The sequence below is a fragment of the Phascolarctos cinereus genome, unplaced genomic scaffold (genome assembly GCF_003287225.1).
Source record: "Phascolarctos cinereus isolate Bilbo 61053 unplaced genomic scaffold, phaCin_HiC Scaffold_2;HRSCAF=192, whole genome shotgun sequence".
NCBI lineage: Eukaryota > Metazoa > Chordata > Mammalia > Diprotodontia > Phascolarctidae > Phascolarctos > Phascolarctos cinereus.
Genome location: NW_027555625.1, coordinates 284,614,247 through 284,634,982, shown reverse-complemented (window position 1 = coordinate 284,634,982; position 20,736 = coordinate 284,614,247). Strand labels below are relative to the sequence as shown.

Here is a 20,736-nt window from a genome sequence, read left to right as displayed (position 1 = left end):
AGCAGGCAGAGTTCAAAAAAACCTGGAAAGACAAGCAGGCAGCATTGGTATTACTGTGTTAAACATACTATACATGAGGTGGAGCCAAGATGGCAGAGTGAAAGCAGTGACTTGCTTGAGCTCTCCCCCAAACCCCTCCAAATACGTATGAAAAAATGACTCTAAACAAATTCTAAAGCAACAGAACCCACAAAAAGACAGAGTGAAGCAAATTTCCAGCCCAAGACAATCTGGATGATGGATTGGAAAGGTGTATAACACCAGGCGAGGGAGAGGAGTGCAGTGTGGTGTGGGGGCACAGGCCACAGTGAACCTGGAGCAGGCCTCAGAGGACTGAATCATGGGCAGCTGCAGTAGTTTGCAGACTTCTTAACCCACAAATGCCAAAGGCAACTTAGAAGGTCAGGGAAAAGTCTGTTTCTGCAGTGAGAGAGGAGCTAGATCTCAGAGCTAGTTCCAGAGCTCAGAGCCCCGGGTTGATGGGTGAGTCCTGAGCTTCTGGCCCACAGACTGAGGGGGAATCTGGTGGCTGATCAGAGAGGGATTGCAGGAATCTCTTTGCCAGTGTTGAGGCAGGAATCTCTTGCTTTGCCTCTGTTTGGATCTGGGCCACAATTCTGGGCTGCAGTGCTGGGGTGAGGAGGAGCGCTGGCTTGGTGGAGCTTGTAGTGGCTGTGGAGAGGAACCCCTCCTCACAGTTACAGGACAGAAAAGAGTACTTGTAGCCACAGGCCAGGAAAGACCTCGCCCCTTATCATACTACCTTGCAAGAACTGAAAATTTACAGGTCCCCACAAGTATCTCCCGAAAACAGCTGTATAAACCACCCAAAGCTTGGGACAGTACATTCTCCACATTGGAAGCAGACTCTTACCTTCATAACGAGTTTAAAACTCAAGTAATTGACTGGGATCATGAGCAAGCAGTGCAAAAAGTCAGACTATATTATCTCACTTTGGTGACAAAGAAGATCAAAACATACAACCAGAAGACAACAAAGTCAAAGCTCCTACATCCAAAGCCTCCAGGAAAAATATGAATCAGTCCCAGGCCTTGGAAGAGCTCAAAAAGGGGTTTTGAGAACAAGTAAGAGAAGTAGAAGAAAAACTGGAAAGAGAAATGAGAGTGATACAAGAAAATCTCAAAAAACAAGTCAACAGCTTGCTAAAGGAGACCCAAAAAAATACTGAAGAAAATAACACCTTAAAAAATAGCCTAACCCAAATGGCAAAGGAGCTCCAAAAAGCCAATGAGGAGAAGAATGCCCTAAAAAGCAAAATTGGCCAAATGGAAAAGGAAGTCCAAAAGATTACTGAAGAAAATACTTCCTTAAAAATTAGAACAGAGCAATTGGAAGATAGTGACTTTATGAGAAATCACACCACAGTAGGAACAAATCCAAAAGAATGAAAAATTAGAAAACAATGTGAAATATCTCACTGGAAAAACAACTGACCTGGAAAATAGATCCAGGAGAGAGAATTTAAAAATTATTGGACTATATGAAAGCCATGATTGAAAAAAGAGCCTAGACAACATCTTTCAAGAAATTGTCAAGGAAAACTGCTCTGATATATTAGAACCAGAGGGCAAAATAGAAATTGAAAGAATCCACTGATCTCCTCCTGAAAGAGATCCCCAAAGGAAAACTCGTAGGAATATTATAGCCAAATTCCAGAGTTCCCAGGTCAAGGAGAAAATATTACAAGCTGCCAGAAAGAAACAGTTCAAGTACTGTGGAAACACAATCAGGATAACACAAGATTTAGCAGCTTCTACGTTAAGGGACAGCAGGGCATGGAATATAATATTCCGGAGGGCAAAGGAGATAGGATTACAACCAAGAATCACCTACCCAGCAAAACTGAGTATAATCCTTCAGGGGAAAAAATGGTCATTCTGTGAAATACAGGACGTTCAAGCATTCTTGATGAAAAGACCAGAGCTGAATAGAAAATTTGATTTTCAAATACAGGACTCAAGTGGAACATGAAGAGGTAAACAGGAAAGAGAAATCATAAGAGACTTATTAAGATTGAACTGTTTACATCCCTGCATGGAAAGATGATATTTATAACTCATGAGACCTTTGTCAGTATTAGGCTAGTTGGAGGGGGAAAACTATATGTATGTATATGTAGATAGATAGATAGAGGGCACAGGGTGAGCTGAAGATTAAGGGGTCATATCTGGAGAGTAAAATTAAGGGATGAGAGGGGATTATACTAAGAGAAGAAGAAAGGGAGTGCTAGAATGGGGAAAATTATCTCAGAAAAAAAACAGAAAAGAAAAGTCTCTTACAGTGAAGGGGAAATGGGGGAAGGTGAGAGGAAATGAGTGAATCTTATTCTCATAGGATTTGGCTTAAGGAGAATAACATACACATTCAATTGGGTATGGAAATCTGTCTTACCCTACAGGAAAATAGGGGGGAAGGGGACAAGAGAGCAGGGGGATGATAGAGAGGAGGGCAGATTGGGAAAGGGGTAATCAGAAGCAAATACTTCTGAGGAGGGACAGGGTCAAAAGAAAGAATAGAATAAATGGGGGGGCAGGATAGGATTAAGGGAAATAGAGTTAGTTTTTCAGAACATGTCTACTGTGGAAGTAGTTTTGCATAACTGCACATGTATAACCTATATTGAGTTGCTTGCCTTTTCAATGAGGGTGGATGGGGAGGGAGGAAGGGAGAACATTTGGAACCAAAGTTCCAAAAACACATGTTTAAAAAAAAAATTTTCACATGCAACGGGGAAATAAAAAATACAGGAAATGGGGTACAGAAGTCTATGCTGCCCTACAGGAAAATGGAAGGGGATAAGAGAAGGGGGGGAGAGATAGAAGAGAGGGCAGACTAGGGGAAGGGGTATTCAGAATGCATGCCATCTTGGTGGTGGGGGGGAGGGGTGAGATGGGGTGAAAATTTAGAACTCAAAATCTTGTGGAAGTAAATGTTGAAAACTAAAAATAAATTTATATTAAAAAAATAAACATATACAGAAAATTATATAATAGAGATTTATGTTTTCATATGCTCTCTTCTTTTTATGTTCTTTGCATAAGAAAGTATTTATATTTGTTGGTTCATTATGTTAACAATAAAAATTAAAAAGAAAATTTTAAATGACATTTTAAGAATTCAAAAAAGAAACAAAGTTGTTATCCCAAAATGTAGAGTGCTTGTCAAACCATGGACAACTTTTCTTCATTTTTCTGTGCCCAAGTTCTGAGATGGAGCGTTCATTTTCTTCCACTCTTTTTGCCATTTCCACCTTGGTGAGAAATTCCTCCTTGTTACTGAGAATTTGATCCAGAATAGAATTTCTTTCATTTGGTTCCCCCATTTGAAGGATTAAATCAGCAGACGTGGCAAGAAATTATTAGTTATCTTACTTTGGCCAGAGAAAAAGTTCAAACAGATGTGTAGGCAATTGAAGTAACGCATCATGTGCCAAGACTGGACAATTATCTTCTGCTCAGGTGGTTTGTAGCATACTTCAAGGACAAAATTCCTTCTGTTTCTGCCTCCATTGATCTTTATTTAAGTACTCTTAACCATGTTTCTTCTTTCTGGTTCCTAGATTTCTTAATGGGATCCTATCCTCTTAATACACAATGCTATTCTTCCACCTTATGTTAGGATCACTCAGGTCTGACCATTTCATTTCCATTTGGTCAGCTTCACTGGCTCCCTTTTGCCTCTAGGATCAAATAAAAACTGTTCTAGCATTTAAAATCCCTTTTAATCCAACTCTAACTTATCTTTCTAAATTGATTTGTCATTACTTTCCCCCAATACCCTTTGTTCTCACCAAATTGTCATATGCAGCTCCTCAAATACAGCACTCCATGTCTCACTCCCATGCCTTTGCAAAAGCTTTCTCCCATGCCTGTAAGTCTTTCCCTGTGCACCTCTTCCTCTTGGAATCCTTATCTTCTTTTGATGTTTATATATACTACCTCCTACAAGCCTTTTATCACCCCATCTCGTCTTCTTCCCTCTCCCACTCAATTTATTTTGTATTGTTTATATTAGATATTTACTTATCTGTCCACCTGGTGCTTACTGCCAGTAATATTTAAGCTCTCTGGGGACACAATGAATTTTTATTTTTGTTTTGTATCCTTGGAACCCAGCATGGTGTCTGGCATATCGTATGTGCTTTAAAAAAAAATTTGTTCAGTTGAATTGGATCAAAAGGATTGACTACAATTGGCATCTGTAAATTTGAAGCAATGAGTTTTATCATTAGTTCATTTATTTTTTTGGAAATTTTTCTTCTGTAAATTTCTGGGCTTCTCTTCTGTTATTCCACCTACATTGTAACTACTCTATATAATATCTAGCTTGACGGGTATATTGAATCAATTTTCTCTTTGTCCCTTTCTTTTCCATCTAAAACTCCTTTGATTAAATTTTCTGCCTTGCCAAGATTAAGAAATGGAGTATCTTAGACTTGGAAGTGACCTTAGAGTTCATTTTTAGTCCACAACAGGAATCCTCTCAACAGTACATCTGATAACTGGCCATCAAGCCTTTTTTTTTTTTGAAGACTTCTTGTGAAGAATATCCCATGAAGGCAATTCACTCCATCTTTGAATAGCTGTTATTGGCAAGAACTGCTTCCTTACATAGAACCCATATTCATCTGTTTCCAACTTCCTCTCAAAGCTCTTAGTTTTTTTTCTCTCTCTGGGGTCAAACAGAACAATTCCATTCCTTCCTTGTTACAGCGTCTACATTTGTGAATATAACTATCCCACTAAAGTCACTTCTTTTCTCTAGGCCACATGCTTTATTGCTTTCAACATCCTGGTTGCTCTTTTCTGAAAATTCTCTAGGTTTCAACATTCCCCAAATGTGGAATGGAGAAAGAGGGGAAGAAGTGAATGAGTACTTAGTAATTGCCTGCTATGTACCAGCCATTGCACTAAGCTTTTTAGAAATATCACATTTGATCCTTTAAACAGATTGCTTTGGATACAGTCTGGCCAGGGTAGAGTTCAAAAGGACCATCACCTCCCTAGTCCTAGTCTCTATTACTTTTTTAAAAAAAATTAGTTTTATTTTATTTCACAGCAATACATTTTCTCCCAGTTCTTTCTCCTATCAAGGCAAGAAAAATAGAACTCTTTTGTAAACATATACAATCTGGGGAAAAAATCCCACATTAGCCATGTCCAAAAAAAAAATTGTCTCATACACAATGATCTGGGTAGTATGTTTCATCAGGAGTCCTCTGAAATTGTATTTGGTCCTTGTGTTGGTCATAATTCATAAGTCTTTCAAAGTCGTTCATCTTTATAATAATATTTCATGTGAATTGTTCACTTGATTCTGGTCAGTTTTCTCTGCATCTGTTCATACAAGTCATCCCAGATTTCTCTGAAACTATCTCCTTCATAATTTTTTATAGCAAAATAATTTTTCATTACAAATATTAGCTATAATTTGTTCAGCCATTCCATGATTGTTGGGTACCCCCTCAGTTTCCAGTTCTTTGCCACAGCAAAAAGAACTGCAATAGATATTTTTGTACGTGTGGTTCCTTTTCCTTTTCCTTTTCCGTTCTTTTCTTAATGAAACCTAATTTTGCATTAGCATTTTGTGACTGGTTCATATTAAGATAACTGTCTACTAAGCCCCTCAGATATTTTTCAGTCAATCTGATGTCTGTCTTATATCACTTATCAAACAGTTGTGTACTTCATGTTTTTTTTTTGAACTTACAGTTTAAGCTACAGTACAGACTTGTTTGAGAAAGATGCCACTGCACATATTGTGCAGAGTTGATTAACATATTGGTTTGTTTTGCTGAACTGCTTTTTTCTTATTTGTTCTTATTTTTGCTTTTTATTTTTTGTTTTATGGATGACTCTCTGGGTAAAGGAAGGGACCGGAATATATTGGGAAATAAAGATGATGTAAGAGCAAAAGATCAGTAAAAGTTTTAAAAAAAAACAATAGTGGCTATTACAATTATAAAATTTCTCAACTGTTTCTCTGTGATTAAGATATTCATCTTTTCCTGTGAATCTTCTCCTCCAGGGATGTTCTTGGTCTGTTATATTTGTGGATCTTGATGCCCATAATCGAAACAGACAGACTCTGTGTTCACTGTTGCCAAGAGAATCCAGATCTCATGTGAGTAACTTACAGAATATTTTAAGAACATACTGAGGATTTTTTCACATTGTATTTTTCAGTTTTATCATCCATTTCTTAAAATTGTCAGCTTGGCCCAGAATAGGTTCTACTCTTTCATTTAAATATCATTCTAGAGAGTATAGATAGGAGTCTGATTCTCTTACCCTGAAAACCATTTTTACATTTTCTCACACCCTCTTACTTCTTGATAGGTTAATGCACATGTTTGACATTTAACTTTAGATGGACCAGATTTGTCAATTGATACAAACATGTTATTATAATTTTGTTGTTGTTGTTCATTTGTTTTAGTTTTGTCTGATTCTTTGTGACTCCACTTGGGCTTTTCTTGGCAGAGGTACTGTAGCGATTTGCCATTTCCTTCTCTAGTTCATTTTACAGATGAGGAACTGGGGCCAATAGGATTTAATGACTTGCCCAGGGTCACACAGCTAGTAAGTGTCTGCATCCAGATATGAATTCAGGAAGTTTAGTCTTCCTGACTCCAGATCTAGCATGCTATATCCACTGTGCTACCTAGCTGCCCCTGTTATAATTTTGCTTTGCAATAATTTTTTTTATTCCATTTCTAGTTATTGAAATCAAATGAAGTCACATTGTAGGAATGCATAGATTTTTATTTATGATATTGACAGAGATATAGACAGCTTCAGATTTAGTGGACTCTTGGATTTTACTGTAGCATAAGAGTGAAACTAGAACTTTTCCCCCTCCCCCAAAGTCATCCCTTAATCATGCTATGAAGGTATCACCCATTCTTGAAGATTGTGCCTGCAGAGTGCACAGTCTGTCTGGGTCTACCAAGCTTAAAGAACTTCAAATATGTGTCTAGTAATTGAGGATATATATATTTTGTTTGAAGCCCAACCTACCTGAGCTCATTGAAGCTTATCACTGGCTTGCTTTGTTTTTAGACATGGTAACATAGTCTAAGACCACATACAAAGACTAGAGTGATTGTGATCTCCGTTAGTAGAAGGAATATCCATACAAGTAAAATCACAGAGCCTTTAAGCATTAAAATCATAGTTTTTATCTAAATGAATATTTATTATCCATTGTTAACTTATGTCTATATATGTGTACATATATACATGCAGATACATCTATATCACATGGATGTAATATACAGAATGTCTCAGAAGTCTTATTACAGATTCAAGCTGTTAAAGATTAAAATATTTAAACTATTAAAGCCTTAAGCTACATTAAGACTTTTGGGAAACCCTGTGTGTGCCAGAATTTGTATATCTTTGTGACAAAGGAAAGGAATTTCACCCCCTTTGTTTAATCATTCGTCTCACTTGACTCATTGCTTAACCCTTGCCCCCTTCCCAAACACACTCATGTCAGCTAGAAATAACTGATTATGTTGACTAATTTGAGCTCTCTCTAAGTTCTCTTTGTCATTAAGGAATAACTTGTTTTCTTTTTTTTTTTTTGCATAGCTACAGCTTCTTTTCCAGAACTGTTGGGCCTATTCATAGCTTCACTCACAATACATTAGTTATTCTGTATCCTCACAATCCCTCTAACATTTATTTTTTTCATAATTTGTCATCTTTGACAATCTGATCAGAGTGAGGTGAAACTTCAGAGTTGTTTTCATTTGAATTTCACTTCTATTTGGTGCATTCCCTCATGGCTTTTGAGAGTTTGCATTTATTCTTTAGATAATTGCTTCATATCCTTTTTCCTCTATTGGAGCATTTTTTAAACTTATATATTTTTATCTATTTCCTTACATATTTTATCTATCCATCTCTTGGATATAAGATTGTTATTAGAGATATTTACTGAGAAGATTTACACCCACACAATCAACAGCTTTTCTTCATTCTAGTAACATTGATTATTTCTATACAATAGCTTTTTAACTTTATGTAATCGAAATCATCTAATATTCTAGCACTTGTTTGGTTAATAATTCTCATTCTAGCCATAGTTGTTCATGGCTCCTCTGCCCATTTTTCTCTCATTTTTATAATAACATTTAATTCCTATATTAGTGTGGCATGATGTTCTTTGCTGAAGCATAGCATCACTCTAATGATGTACTTGCTTTTGGTTTTTTTTTCTTGTTTCCTCAGAATACCGATGCCGCACTTCTACCCTGCATTAGTTACCCTGCTTTTGCCCTTGATGATGATGCTCTGTTCAGTCAGACACTTGACAAAATTGTTAGAAAATTAAAAGGAAAGTATGGATTCAAGCGTTTCTTGAGAGATGGGTACAGAACTTCACTAGAAGATCCAAACCGACGCTATTATAAGCCAGCTGAAATTAAGGTACTCTAATATGCTGTGTAATTGATATACCCTACAGGCCCATACCTGACTTCTTATTCCTTTGGGAGAATTGGTCCTTTTAACCCTTTTACTTTCTTTTCCAGGCTGCTATTACCCCTACAGAAATTTGTCTTATGATGAATACTAGTTTGGAGTGGAACTTCCAATATTTTAAGAGATTGTAATGTTGCCAAAATTAGTGCTGCATCATCTCTTCTTCTATGGTTAATTATACATCTCCCTTTTAAGTATAATGCCTCAAATATATTTAGTTTCTTATTCTTTCCTTGAGGTAAAAAAAAATACGTATGCGTGTCTTCTCTGTTCCTTACCTAATAGGATTCAGATCTTTAAAATTCTGTGCTGGCTAATTCATATTTTTCCTACTGACCCTTACTATCCTAATATCAGAAGACTGAACCTCCTGAAAAAAGAAACAGTATGGAGACTTGAGAGTGAGAGATGGTCAGGAGTTTGCTTTAGTAGCCTAAAAAGTGACTGAATACAGGATAGGGTCAGCTTTCTTTTTTCCCCTCATCAGTGCAGATGGTACATTGAGAAAATGTTCAAGCAACATTTTATCTTCTTGATTTGTATAGCAATAAAATTACCACTTTGGGGGAAAAAATCAGTATGCATTGAGTTTTGCAAAAAAAAGTAGACAAGTTATTTATCATTTTATTTAATTTCACAGCTGGCTACAGTTTCACTGTATTAAAAGAAATTTTAGTGTATGCTTTTCTGATTTTTAATACTTATCTGTTAAATTTTCCATTTATCTTTTAAACACCTTTTCAGTACTTCAATTTCAAGTATTTCTGGTGCCAATTTAAATATCCTTATTTTGATCTTTGAACTTATAAGAAATGTGATTTAAAAAAATTAAATGTCTTCGCTAAAATTGGTCTAATTTCAGAATTGATTAATGATTGAATATGTATTCATATGCACAACAAATATTTTACCATATACAACCATGTTGGAAGATTCCCACAATTGAAACAGTGAATTATTCTTTTTTTAGCTCTTTGATGGCATTGAATGTGAATTTCCCATTTTTTTCCTTTACATGATGATTGATGGTAAGTGATTATTTTTAAAATATACCATATATAATTGACCTGTAAGAAAAGTACAATGTAATATGACCTTTTGGTCCTAACAAAATTGTGCTAACTGCAAGGCATCTTATGTTGAACAGCATAATACTTTTTAATCTTACTGTTATTGATAGATTTTGTTTTTACATCACCTTTACTTCTGAATATATCCCTTCAATTCTTCTCTCCAGTGAATCATGACTTAAAGATTAAAAATGAGAGGGGAGAGGAGGGAAAAGCAGTTTAGCCAAATCTACCATGTCTGACAGTAAATGTGATATTTCACACCTATAGTGCCCCATGTCTGCAAAGATTGGAGAAAGATATATTTTCTCACGTCTCATCCAGGGCCATGTTTGGTCGTTGATACTTTAAAAAATGTTTTTAGTGACTGTTTTTTAACCTTACTATCACTTGCCAATGACTTCCACCCAGTAGAAGCCTACCTTGTAATGAAAAGTTAGGCAAAGTACAGTTAGGCAAAACCAATTGATACATTAACCAGATCTGATAACACATTCCTCATTCCACATCTGTAGTTCACTACATCTCTACCTAGTGGAACTACTGGTAATGGTGCAGACCTTTTTTTTTCTTGTACCTGTTGAAGCTAATGTCTGTATGATAATTATGCTATGATATTATTTGTATTGAGTGGAGAATTCCTTGACAATGGAAATCATACTAATTATAATCCTATACTATTGTTAATCTTTTCCAGAATCATAGTCTCCTAGATCTTGAGCTGGAAGAAATTGTAGAGGTCGTCTAGGACAACCCCTTTATTTTGTGATTGAAGAAACTGAAGCCCAGGAAATTATGCAATTTGGTCAAGGTCAATAACCTGGCTTCAGCCTAAAAGATGCATTACAAGATACAGAGAAAATAGTATCTGAACACTCAAATAACACTTATGTTGCATATATAATTCCTTTTCAAATGCTATGAGGATAATCCCTTTTAACATTTTTTAATTTTAACAACATAATAAATACACCCCAGCAATTTATTTTTAAAAAGGCACAAATCTTTATACATAGGCAATAAGCCTGTGCTGGAATTTGTACCCAGATCCTCTGGCTCTAGAGCTGGTATGCTTTCCAGTGTACCACACTGCCTTTCTTCCGCAGTGCCTTGTCATTACATGGAGGATCAGCTTGGCTTTTAGAGGACTGTACCAGTAAAGCAAAAATTCTGTGAGGTTCCACCAATATGGAAAGGCCTTCAGTGTGCCATCCTGATAGACTAGAATGATATATATCTTCTTCAGATCACCCCAGCTAAGTTTGGATAAGCTGATCAACAACTTGGACATAAAAACATGCTTCTTCCCTCCCCCTCCACCCCTCAAGACTCATCAACTCATGACAGCTATCTAGTAAGGCAGGGAGAAGTTGTGATCTGATCAATGGAGGGAGTGGCCATACCAACAAAATTCTGTATTCTTTGAAATGTGTATAATATTAAAATCCATAATATAAATGCAGTGAAGTTTCAAAGCATTAAAATTCACTTTTTAAATCTTAAAAGTTCAGGTGACCTCCTGAAATAAATTTCTTTTTTTATAGTTTTTATAGTTTCAATTTCAAGCCTGTAATTTGACTTAACATAGAATTTTACTCTTTGGGGAAAAATAATAACTTAGTCACTAATTGCATCGAATTGGTCTGATATTTAAGTGTAGAAATTATGTGATTCTATCCTTTAGGAGTTTTTAGAGGAAATCCTACACAAGTGAAGGAATACCAGGATCTTCTGACTCCAGTCCTCCATCAGTCAACAGAAGGTACAGCTGTATTTCCTACTTGAGATCTCATCCTCATCCAAATTTCATCAAAATGCTTCTAAACTATGTTAATAATGTGAGAAAGTATATACTAATTTGAACATGGCTGATGAAGCAACTTGAAGTGAAAAAAAACATAATACTCATGAATTCCTTTATGATGTTTCATTTTTTGTACCATTTCATTTTCCCTGAGAAGAATGAAGTTAAATCTTTGCAGTTAGGACTAGTGTCAACTATAGAATGATCAAGTCATAATGCTGAAAGTCTGGGAATCTTTTTTTTTTGCTTATTTTACATTCACTAGTATCTTCACCAAATAAATTGTGACTTTAATGTAGTATTTGGCCAAAACTTAACCCATCTAAATTAGCATAGGCCCATTCAAATGAATCTCTTTGGGCAAACTATATGCTTACTCTCACGATGCTACCTTGCTTCCAAGCATTTAGAGCTCATACTGAAAAATTGTGAGAGAATATTATTTTGAATATATTTTACTGTGGCCAGCCTTTGCTCTTTGATGTTTGGTTTTGTTTTTTCTATTACCAAAAACCTTCTAATGGGTGATTACACTATGTGGTTCATTTTTTGTTCAAAAACAAAATGTTATTGGAAAGCAATGGGGTTGATTTTCTTGTGTGCCTCCCCTCTACCCCCTTAAACTACAACAAGATATTTGGAATGCCTTAAAAAGTATTAATGTGATTTTTAACAGAGTCATATTTTCAGTCCTCATGTTCAAAATTATCAATTATTCTACATGATGAGTTTATTCATTATATTATATAAATAAATAATATTAGTGGTTTCTTGAATCAGGTTTAGAAATTCAGGGAAAGTTTATTGGTTTTGTTTACACATTGGGCCCCTAAATATCCTCATTTATTAACTTTACCCATACATTATAGACATTTATGTTAGTAAAAGAACTGAGATATCTTTGTTGATGACATGAATTTTGATATAAAAATGGAAGCATGGGATTTCGGGGAGATCTTGAAGTATATGCAGTCTTTAAATAATTAATCCTTGATATATATTTGTAATACCTTTACAATTCTCTATAAGCATGGTGATTGTTTTTTTTTCTTTCATGTAATAGCTAGATATCCCTCACTTAAAATAATGTTTTTCATACTTTAAAGGCACTTTAGAAAAAAAGACTTTTTAAAGTTCTAGTCTATTTAGTCTCAAGAGAAGTTGTTTTTTTCTCTTCCATGATATTGGTAGGTAATAGGCTTAAAGTTTAAATGGGAATTTCTTTTCTGAGAAATGGTTCAGAGTTATAATTCTTCATTTAAGACAGGAGAAGATCTCACTTATGAAGATTCACTGGACTAATCCTATTTAAAATAGTATTTTCCTTCCCTTTAAATATTCATACTTGTTATTCTGTGGGTAGTTGTTAAAATTAAAAAATGTTAAAAGAGATTATCCTCATGTTGCTTGGTAAGAAACTGTATATGAAGCATATGTGTTATTTGAGTATTCAGATACTATTTTCTCTGTATTTTGTAATGCATTTTTTAGACTGAAGCCAGATTGTGGGCAGTCATTCATTTTATCAAGTTTTGGCTATCCCATGTACTACCTTTTAACCCTCCCCTTCTAAAACCATTTTCACTTTATAAAGATTGAATAGCAAAGAAGGAAACTAATTTTTTTGACTATATATTTTTAAACTCTGTAGGGTATCCTGTTGTACCGAAGTATTATTATGTGCCAGCTGACTTTGTGGAATCTGAGAAGAAAAATCCTGGTAGTCAGAAGAGATTTCCTAGCAACTGTGGGCGCGATGGAAAATTTTTCCTTTGGGGACAAGCCCTTTATGTCATTGCAAAACTTCTAGGTAAGTAGAAGAGGCAAAGAAAGATAAATACTATTTCTCTTTATTTTTCAAAATTTGCATCTGACATATTCTTTATCAGCATTTTTCTTGTATATTGTTTATAACTTTCTCCTGCTAAATATTTTCTCCTCTGAGTTTTCATGACACTAATCTCTCTTGGTTTTCTTCCTGACTATTCCTTCTCAGCCTCTTTTGCTGGATCTTCATCCAGGTAACATTCCTTAACTATGTGTGTTCCCCCCTATACTCCCCAAAGCACTGTCTGTCTTGAACTTTTTTCTCTTTTCTCTCTATATTATCCTAGTAGTGAGCTCAGTAGCTCCCACTGGGTCAGTTATCTCTATGTAGATGATTCCCAGATCTAGCTCTGCAGCTCAAGTCTCCTAAGCTCCAGATGCACATTTGATCTTTCAAATGGCATATTTCCTTGGCATCTCAAACTAAATATGTCCAAAACAGAACTCCTTATCTTTTCCCCTGAATGCTCTGCTTTTCTGAATTTGTCTTTTTTTGTTGTTGAGGGTACCAGTATCCTTCCAGTCTCCCCTGTTGGCAACTTCATTCAGCCTCCTCACTTGACTCCTCACTTTTACTCAACTTCCATATCCAATCTTTGCCAGATCTTTTTTTCTCTCTCTTCATGACGTCTTATAAGTTACTTTGCTCATTTAGGTTTTGCAGCTCAAGTTCAGCGTTTTTGAAAGGCCTTTAGTGATATCAGATGGCATCTTTTAAAAGTTTAATGTTTTCTAGGGAGTCATGAATTTCTCATTTAACTTATCCATTTTTCTAATTTGTGCCTTTAGTTAATCACATACCAAAAGGAACTGAATGATGGGTAGTTAACTACTTTGGCATATCACCATAGTAATCCTCTTGGTAGTTAGAAGGTTAATGGATGTGTCACTTGGAATTCTATGAAGAATCATTGTGCAGAGTTTCTTAAGAATCCAAGAAACTGATCCGAATTCTTGGGGCCTATGTGAATGAAGGATACTTTGGTGAACAGAAAAGAGCTATTTGTTTGATTTCCATCTTACTGTATTACAACTTGTTGAAAAATCACAATGGTTCTTAGTGCTTTTATCAAAAGGGCTATCATTTTTGTAGATGAAATGCCTTTGTAGAAGATGACAAATGATGAGAAAAGCTAATTGGAAGCATTGTAGCTTAATTGTACAACTGCTTACCCTGTGAAATACTATTATTGTCTCTGTTCTCTCCAGCATTAGGGTATAAGTGCTAGATTTGTTTATACTCTAAGAGTAACAGTTCTTTCCTTACATTCCATCAGGGAAATATATTTCAAAACCCAGGTTTTCAGTTTCAACATTACATAAATGTGTGGAAAATAATATTTAAGGAAAGCCTGACACAAACCCACTACTACAGAGCTAATTGAGTTAATGCTTTACATTCTGTCCTTTCTTAGCTGTAGTTTTTAGGGGTTGATGTATTTACATAATGCTAATTAAAGGACATGTAGAAAAATTCTCTATGCTTATTCTTCCAGGAAGAGGACAGGCTGCACACAAAAGGCTTAATATTATTGATACTATTTCTTCTTTCTAGTGCAGCAGCAAAGCCAACAAAAAATTTTGTACATCAAATGATGTATTTGAAAAAAATGCTAACCTGAAAAATGTAATTGTAATTAGATTTCAACTATCATCTCAGCAACATTAGCACACTAAAGCCTTAATTTTTGAGAGTCTGCCAATTTGGTATTTGAAGTTGAAGTTTAGTTTTACAGTATTTAATAGTGTCAATAAGATAAAGATGAATAGCATTTAACACTGTTATATATGTACATTATTTAGTCTATCTACCTAGATATAAATAACAGCATAAGGACTTTTGCATAGGAATCCAGTGCTGAGAACTGGAAATCAGGGGTTAGGATTTACATTCTAAATATCTTGGCCCTCATTTTCCTGCATTATACTCAGTTTAAGGGTAGAAAAGTAGATAACTTGCCATCTACCAAGACAAGGATTTTCCATCATTCCAGTTTCTGGGTGAAATTGAGTGTTACTTTTTGAAAACTGAATAGAGTCCATCCTTGAATAGCCAAACTCATTTTCCTCATATGTCCAACACCCTCATTATTCAGATGAGGAAATTGAGTCACAAAGAAGGGAAATGACTTGCTCCAGCTAATAACTGGCAAAGAACCCAGATGTTCTATTTCCCATGCTCTTTTCACTATGTGTATTTGTGTCCAAATTTTTTTAAAATCACTTACTGACCTGTTTTCTGGTAATGAGCATTGCAAAATTTAATTAGACTGAGTCTTGGAGAAGAGAGACAATATCCATAGCCAGATCCATACTTAAAGTCTCCAGCCTGGTAAAATTGGCCACAGCTTTCACCCCCCTGACGTGGCATGTGAGAATCCAGACTTACCTCCATACTATGATGTTATAGCCTCTACCTTACAGGGTTGTTACACGGATCAAATGAAATAACATAGAGTGCTTTGTAATTTTAAAGAGCTGAATCTTGGATATCAGTACCACCACCAACCCCCATCCCCTATCATCATCATTATCGTCATCATCTTCATCATCATGTGACATAAGAATGGAAGTGAATAATTCATACTTTCCACTAATTATGATTGGTTGGCTCTCCAGTTAGTTTCAATTAAGAAATTTTGCCATGAAGCACACCATCTAGCTTTCTCCTTCACTGAGAAACTTGTTGTCATCTGACATGAGCACCCTTAGCTCCCCTCCTCCATTTTTCATTTTTTTTCAGTGTCATTATTTTCTGTTCCCTGTAGTCACAGAAGTGTCTACTCCTTACTTAGATTCATCCCTGTACCTGTGCCCTTGATTCTTAGGACCTTGCTCCATACAGTACATACACAGTGTCTCTATCTCTCTGTCTTTCTCTCCTCTCTCCTTTCCTTCTTCTGTCTCTGTCCCTTTCCCTCCCCTCCTTCCCTGTCCTCAATGCATTCTCTTTTTAAAAATTTTTAATTAATTTTTTCAATTATCAAGTGTCAGCCCTCTCTTTCTCCTACTTCCCTCCTTACCCACCCTGGAAATAGGCAGAAGAAAAACCAAAACCCCTGCAATGAAAGTTAAGCAAAACACATTCTCACATGTCCATGTCCAGAAATGTGTGTCTTACTCTGCATATATAGTCCATCATCTCTGTGTCAGGAAGTACATAGCATTCTAAATCATCGCTTCTCTAGGATCATACTTGATCATTGAATTGTTCGGTTCTTAGGTTTTCAAAATTATTCATGTGTACAATGCTGTTGTAATATAAATTGTAGTATAAATTGTTCACTTTGCGTTAGTTTAAAATAATGTTCAAGTGATACCATCTGCCTCCACTCCTTATTCATTTGTATAGACTTCTACTTGTGTTTCCTAGCTAAAATGGTGTTCAAGTGATACCAGCTACCTCCATCCCTTATTCACTTGTATAGACTTCTACTTGTGTTTCCTAGAGTATCTTCCTCCCATTCCTGTCCTTTTCTTCCCTAGTATGTCTTACTCCCAACCCCTTTAAGGTCATCAAAACACAAAAATCACTTCTACACTCTCCATCTCTTTTGACTCCCTCTATGACCTGTGCTGATACTATGATTCTTAAATGATGCTTGTATCATCTCCTCTGTACCCCATTAGAATGCAAATATGCCATCCCTATAAAGTCTTTTCTGATTGCTTACTTGTATTTTGTTGTTTAGTAGTTTCAGTCTTGTCTGACTCTTAGTGACCTCCTTTTTTTAGGGGGAGGGGTTCCTTGGCAGAGATACTGGAGTGGTTTGCCATTGTCTTCTCTAGCTCATTTTAGAGATGAGGAAACTGAGGCAGAGTTAAGTGACTTGCACAGGGTAACACATCTGCTAAGTGTCTAAGGCTGAATTTGAACTCATAAAGATGAGACTGATTCCTAATTCTGAGCCCAGTGTTCTGCCCACTGTACCACCTAGTTGCCCTATTTGTACTTACCTTTTTGTTTTTCTCTTTATGCCTATATTTGTATTTCAAAATTTCTACTAAGCTTTGGTTTATCAGGAATTCTTGCAAGTACTTTATTTCATTAATGGTACATTTTGCCCTTTAGGATTATACTCAGTTTTGCTGCGTAAGTTATTCTTAGTTGTAACACTTTTTTTTTCCTTTTGTATTCTGTTCTCTCCCTTCTTCCTTGTGCTACTGTGGTTACTTGACAATGTAAACTCTTTCAGATAGCTTGCAGTATTTTTTCTTTGACCTGAAAGTTTTGGATTTTGGCTATGATATTCTTTTTTGCCTTTTTTTTTTTAGGCAATTGGGGTTAAGTGACTTGCCCAGGGTCACATAGCTAGTAAGTGTTGAGTGTTTGGTCTGAGGTCAGATTTGAACTCAGGTCCTCCTGACTTCAGGGCCGGTGCTCTGTCCACTGAGCCACCTAGCTGCCCCCTTGGCTATGATATTCTGAGGAGTTTTTATTTGAAAGTTTCTTTCAGAAGGTAACTGATTGATTCTTGCTGTTTTCACTCTGTCTTCTTATTCTGTGTGATGTGGGCATTTTCTCTGGCTATCCCCCATGCCTGGAACACTCTCCTCTGCTCCAACTACTGACCTCCCTGGTTTCCTGTAAGTCCTAGTTAAATTCCGTTTCCTACAGGAAGCTTTTCCCAACCCCTTTTAATTCTAATGCCTTCCCTCTGTTAATTATCTCCTATTTATCAGATTTATACCTTGCTTTATATCTAATTGTTTACATGTTATCTCCCCTATTAGAATATGAGCTCCTTGAGGGCAGGGAAGGTCTTTTGCCTATTTTTGTATATCCAGTGCTTACCAGGGTGCCTGGCACATAGTGGTACTTAATAAATATTTATTTATTGGTTAATTGATAATTTCTTGAAATATGGTATGCAATATTTTTTTGTGGGGGAGGTGTCATGGTTTTCAGGTAGTCTAATGATTCTTAAATTCTCTCTCCATGATCTATTTACTAGGTCACTTTTTTGTTCATTTTTTTTAATGAGATACCTAATAATTTATTTTTCATTCTTTTATCTTTGTTTTAATTTTACTTGTTGCTTCATGGAATCATTAACTTCTGTTTGGTCCTTTTCTACCTCTCTCCCTAGATCTTATTTCTTTTCTAAGTTTTTCTTCTATATCTCTCATTTTATGTATGATACCATTTTAAAATGTGTATTTTGAATCCTTGAGTGAGTAGTTTTATTTATTCTAATTCACTTTGGGATCAAGCTGTGTTTTCTTTGAAACTCTGCTTTTTGGTGTTTTGGAGTCATTTTCTTTTCTGGGTTTGTGTCATGTGCATCACTGGTTTTGTAATAGTTCTCAAATCTTTTTTTGTTTATTTAGTTATTCTTCTAATGATCTGCTCTTGGTAACCCTACCAAGTAAGGAGATCTTTTGAGGCTCAATGATCCTGTCACCTCTCAGAGATTCGCCTTGTGCTTCTTTCCTGGGTGGGGACTGAGTCCATGTTCTTCTTTGGGCAGTCCCATGCTGGGGGACTTTGGGTTCTGAGTCCATGCTGTGTCCCATTCTGTGCTGCAGACTTGGAGCTGCTGGCCTGGGTTAGGGCTGAGTCCAAGATCAGTTTTGTGCATCCCAAGCTGTAGGACTAGCTCAGATGTCTGTGCATTGAATCAAAGCTCCTGCCCCCTCTAGGGATCTAGGAGATCCCTAGCTCTTGGGTTGGGTCAGGGCTGAGTATGTGATCAGTTTTGGATATCTCTGCCCTGCTAGTCCTGCTCTGAACTCTAGGGTGATCATCTCTGGGAGTTTGTGCTCTGTAGTCCTTGTTCAGAGTTATTTCTGGGTACTGAGCATGAGTTCCTGGCCCCTTGACTTGTACCTGAAGCTGAAAGATTAGCTCCTGGGTGTCCCCTATACTGTCTTTGAGCACTAAGTCTCTGCTCCCACATTGAGCTTTTGGCTGGGGCTGAGGGATATGTCTTTAGTCTACTCTGGATTGGCCTTCCTCAGAACTCTAAGGGTCCCTGCAGGTGACTCCTTGCTGTTGTCTTGGCCTAGGGCTGCTCCATGATCAATTGTGGGGTCCTTATACTGCAGCCCTACCTCAGAACTTTAGGTGCTGAATTTGTGACCCTGGCCCATGCCTGTTACACTATACCTGCTTTGATCACTTACCTGTAGAATTTCTGTCAATTGCACCATCATCTTTTCTTTCACCTATGTTGATAGTAAACAAGTATTTATTAAGCGTTTACTGTATGCCAGGATTTCTGAATGCTATTGCTGGACTTATTTTTAATTTTTCTTTCTCTCTTCCCCTCTCATGCCTTGTGTTACCAAATCTAATGCCTTGTGAATAATCCATCCTCTTCTCTTGCAACTGTCACCACCCCATTTTAGATCCTGTTAACTTGTCTAGATAATCTTATATTTTTAAACTGTCAATATGCAGCCTGCGGGATCCTTCTGCACAGATTAGTGGCCCTCATTTCTATTTGAGTTTGACACAGCTGGCCTACACAATGAAGTTCCAATATCTTTGCCTGGTTTTCAAGGCTTCCACAGCTTCCACCTTCCTTCCAAGCCTTGTTTGATATTACTTCTTTTAGTATACTTTATTATGCTCCTAGCTAACTGGGCTACTTTTTGTCCTCTCTTATGCATGGGTATCTCCTCACGTTATTTTTCCTGATACCTGGAATATCCTGTCTTCACCTGGTGATTTCCTACCCAGAACTGAAAGTCCAACTTCATTGCTACTTCCTTCATTGTCTTCTATGATTTCCATGATTTATAAGGATTTTCCCCTTCAGAAATTATGATACTGTTTTGAACCTCTCTAATGTACTTATCATGTGGTCTCATGTTTTAGAATTTGTGTCTCATCTATCTTCTCGACTGTAAGTTCCATGAGGTTTGAGGATTATATTCTAGCTAATGTTGTATCTTCCTCAGTGCCTCCCATAGCGTTTGATGGATAAAACAATGCATTTATTGGAAAAACTAAGCAGAATCTAGTTCAGTGTTTTGGAAAAATGATATAGATTGCCATTCCTGATATGAAGCTCCAGCTAAGTGCTATGATTAGAAGAAACTACTAGTTATTTGAATTTTTTAATTTTTTTCTTTATAGGACATTGGATTTTTAACGCATTGTCTATAATACAGTAGGAAAATCCTAATGTAAAAATACATTGAAAAACAAAGTCATTCATAAACAATAATTCCTTTAAAATAACCTCATAAAATTCCCACTAGAAATAATTTTGGAAGTCACCTAAGCTAAATATTCAGAAAGTGTCTATATTGTCATATGTGAATAACCTGCAAAAATCAACATTCATGTGAAAATAAAAAATATTTCACATTTACATAGTGCTTGAAAGTTTGCAAGGTACTTTCCTCACAGCCCTGTAAAGCAGGTCCACAGCATTCTGTCTCGTAACTTTTTGCTTCCATCCTCCTACCTGTGCCTTTGCACTGGTTATCTCCCATGTCTGGAGCATGCTTTTTCCTCCTCTGTGCCTTATAATATCCTGTAATTTCCTTTGGAGCAGAGTTCAAGTTACAGTA

At 36.3% G+C, this 20,736-nt stretch overlaps 1 protein-coding gene across 5 annotated transcripts in view; it reads left to right on the top strand.

Annotated features, from left to right (window-relative positions):
• The window catches only part of PHKB (phosphorylase kinase regulatory subunit beta), a 242,117-nt gene that overhangs the window by 127,522 nt on the left and 93,859 nt on the right, over positions 1–20,736 (top strand). For all 5 annotated transcript variants that reach the window (XM_020985103.2, XM_020985102.2, XM_078150090.1 and 2 more), the window contains 5 exons: positions 6,050–6,145; positions 8,260–8,457; positions 9,482–9,539; positions 11,266–11,343; positions 13,037–13,195. In XM_020985103.2, coding sequence (XP_020840762.1) covers positions 6,050–6,145; positions 8,260–8,457; positions 9,482–9,539; positions 11,266–11,343; positions 13,037–13,195 — 589 coding nt within the window. The remainder of the gene's footprint in view (positions 1–6,049; positions 6,146–8,259; positions 8,458–9,481; positions 9,540–11,265; positions 11,344–13,036; positions 13,196–20,736) is intronic.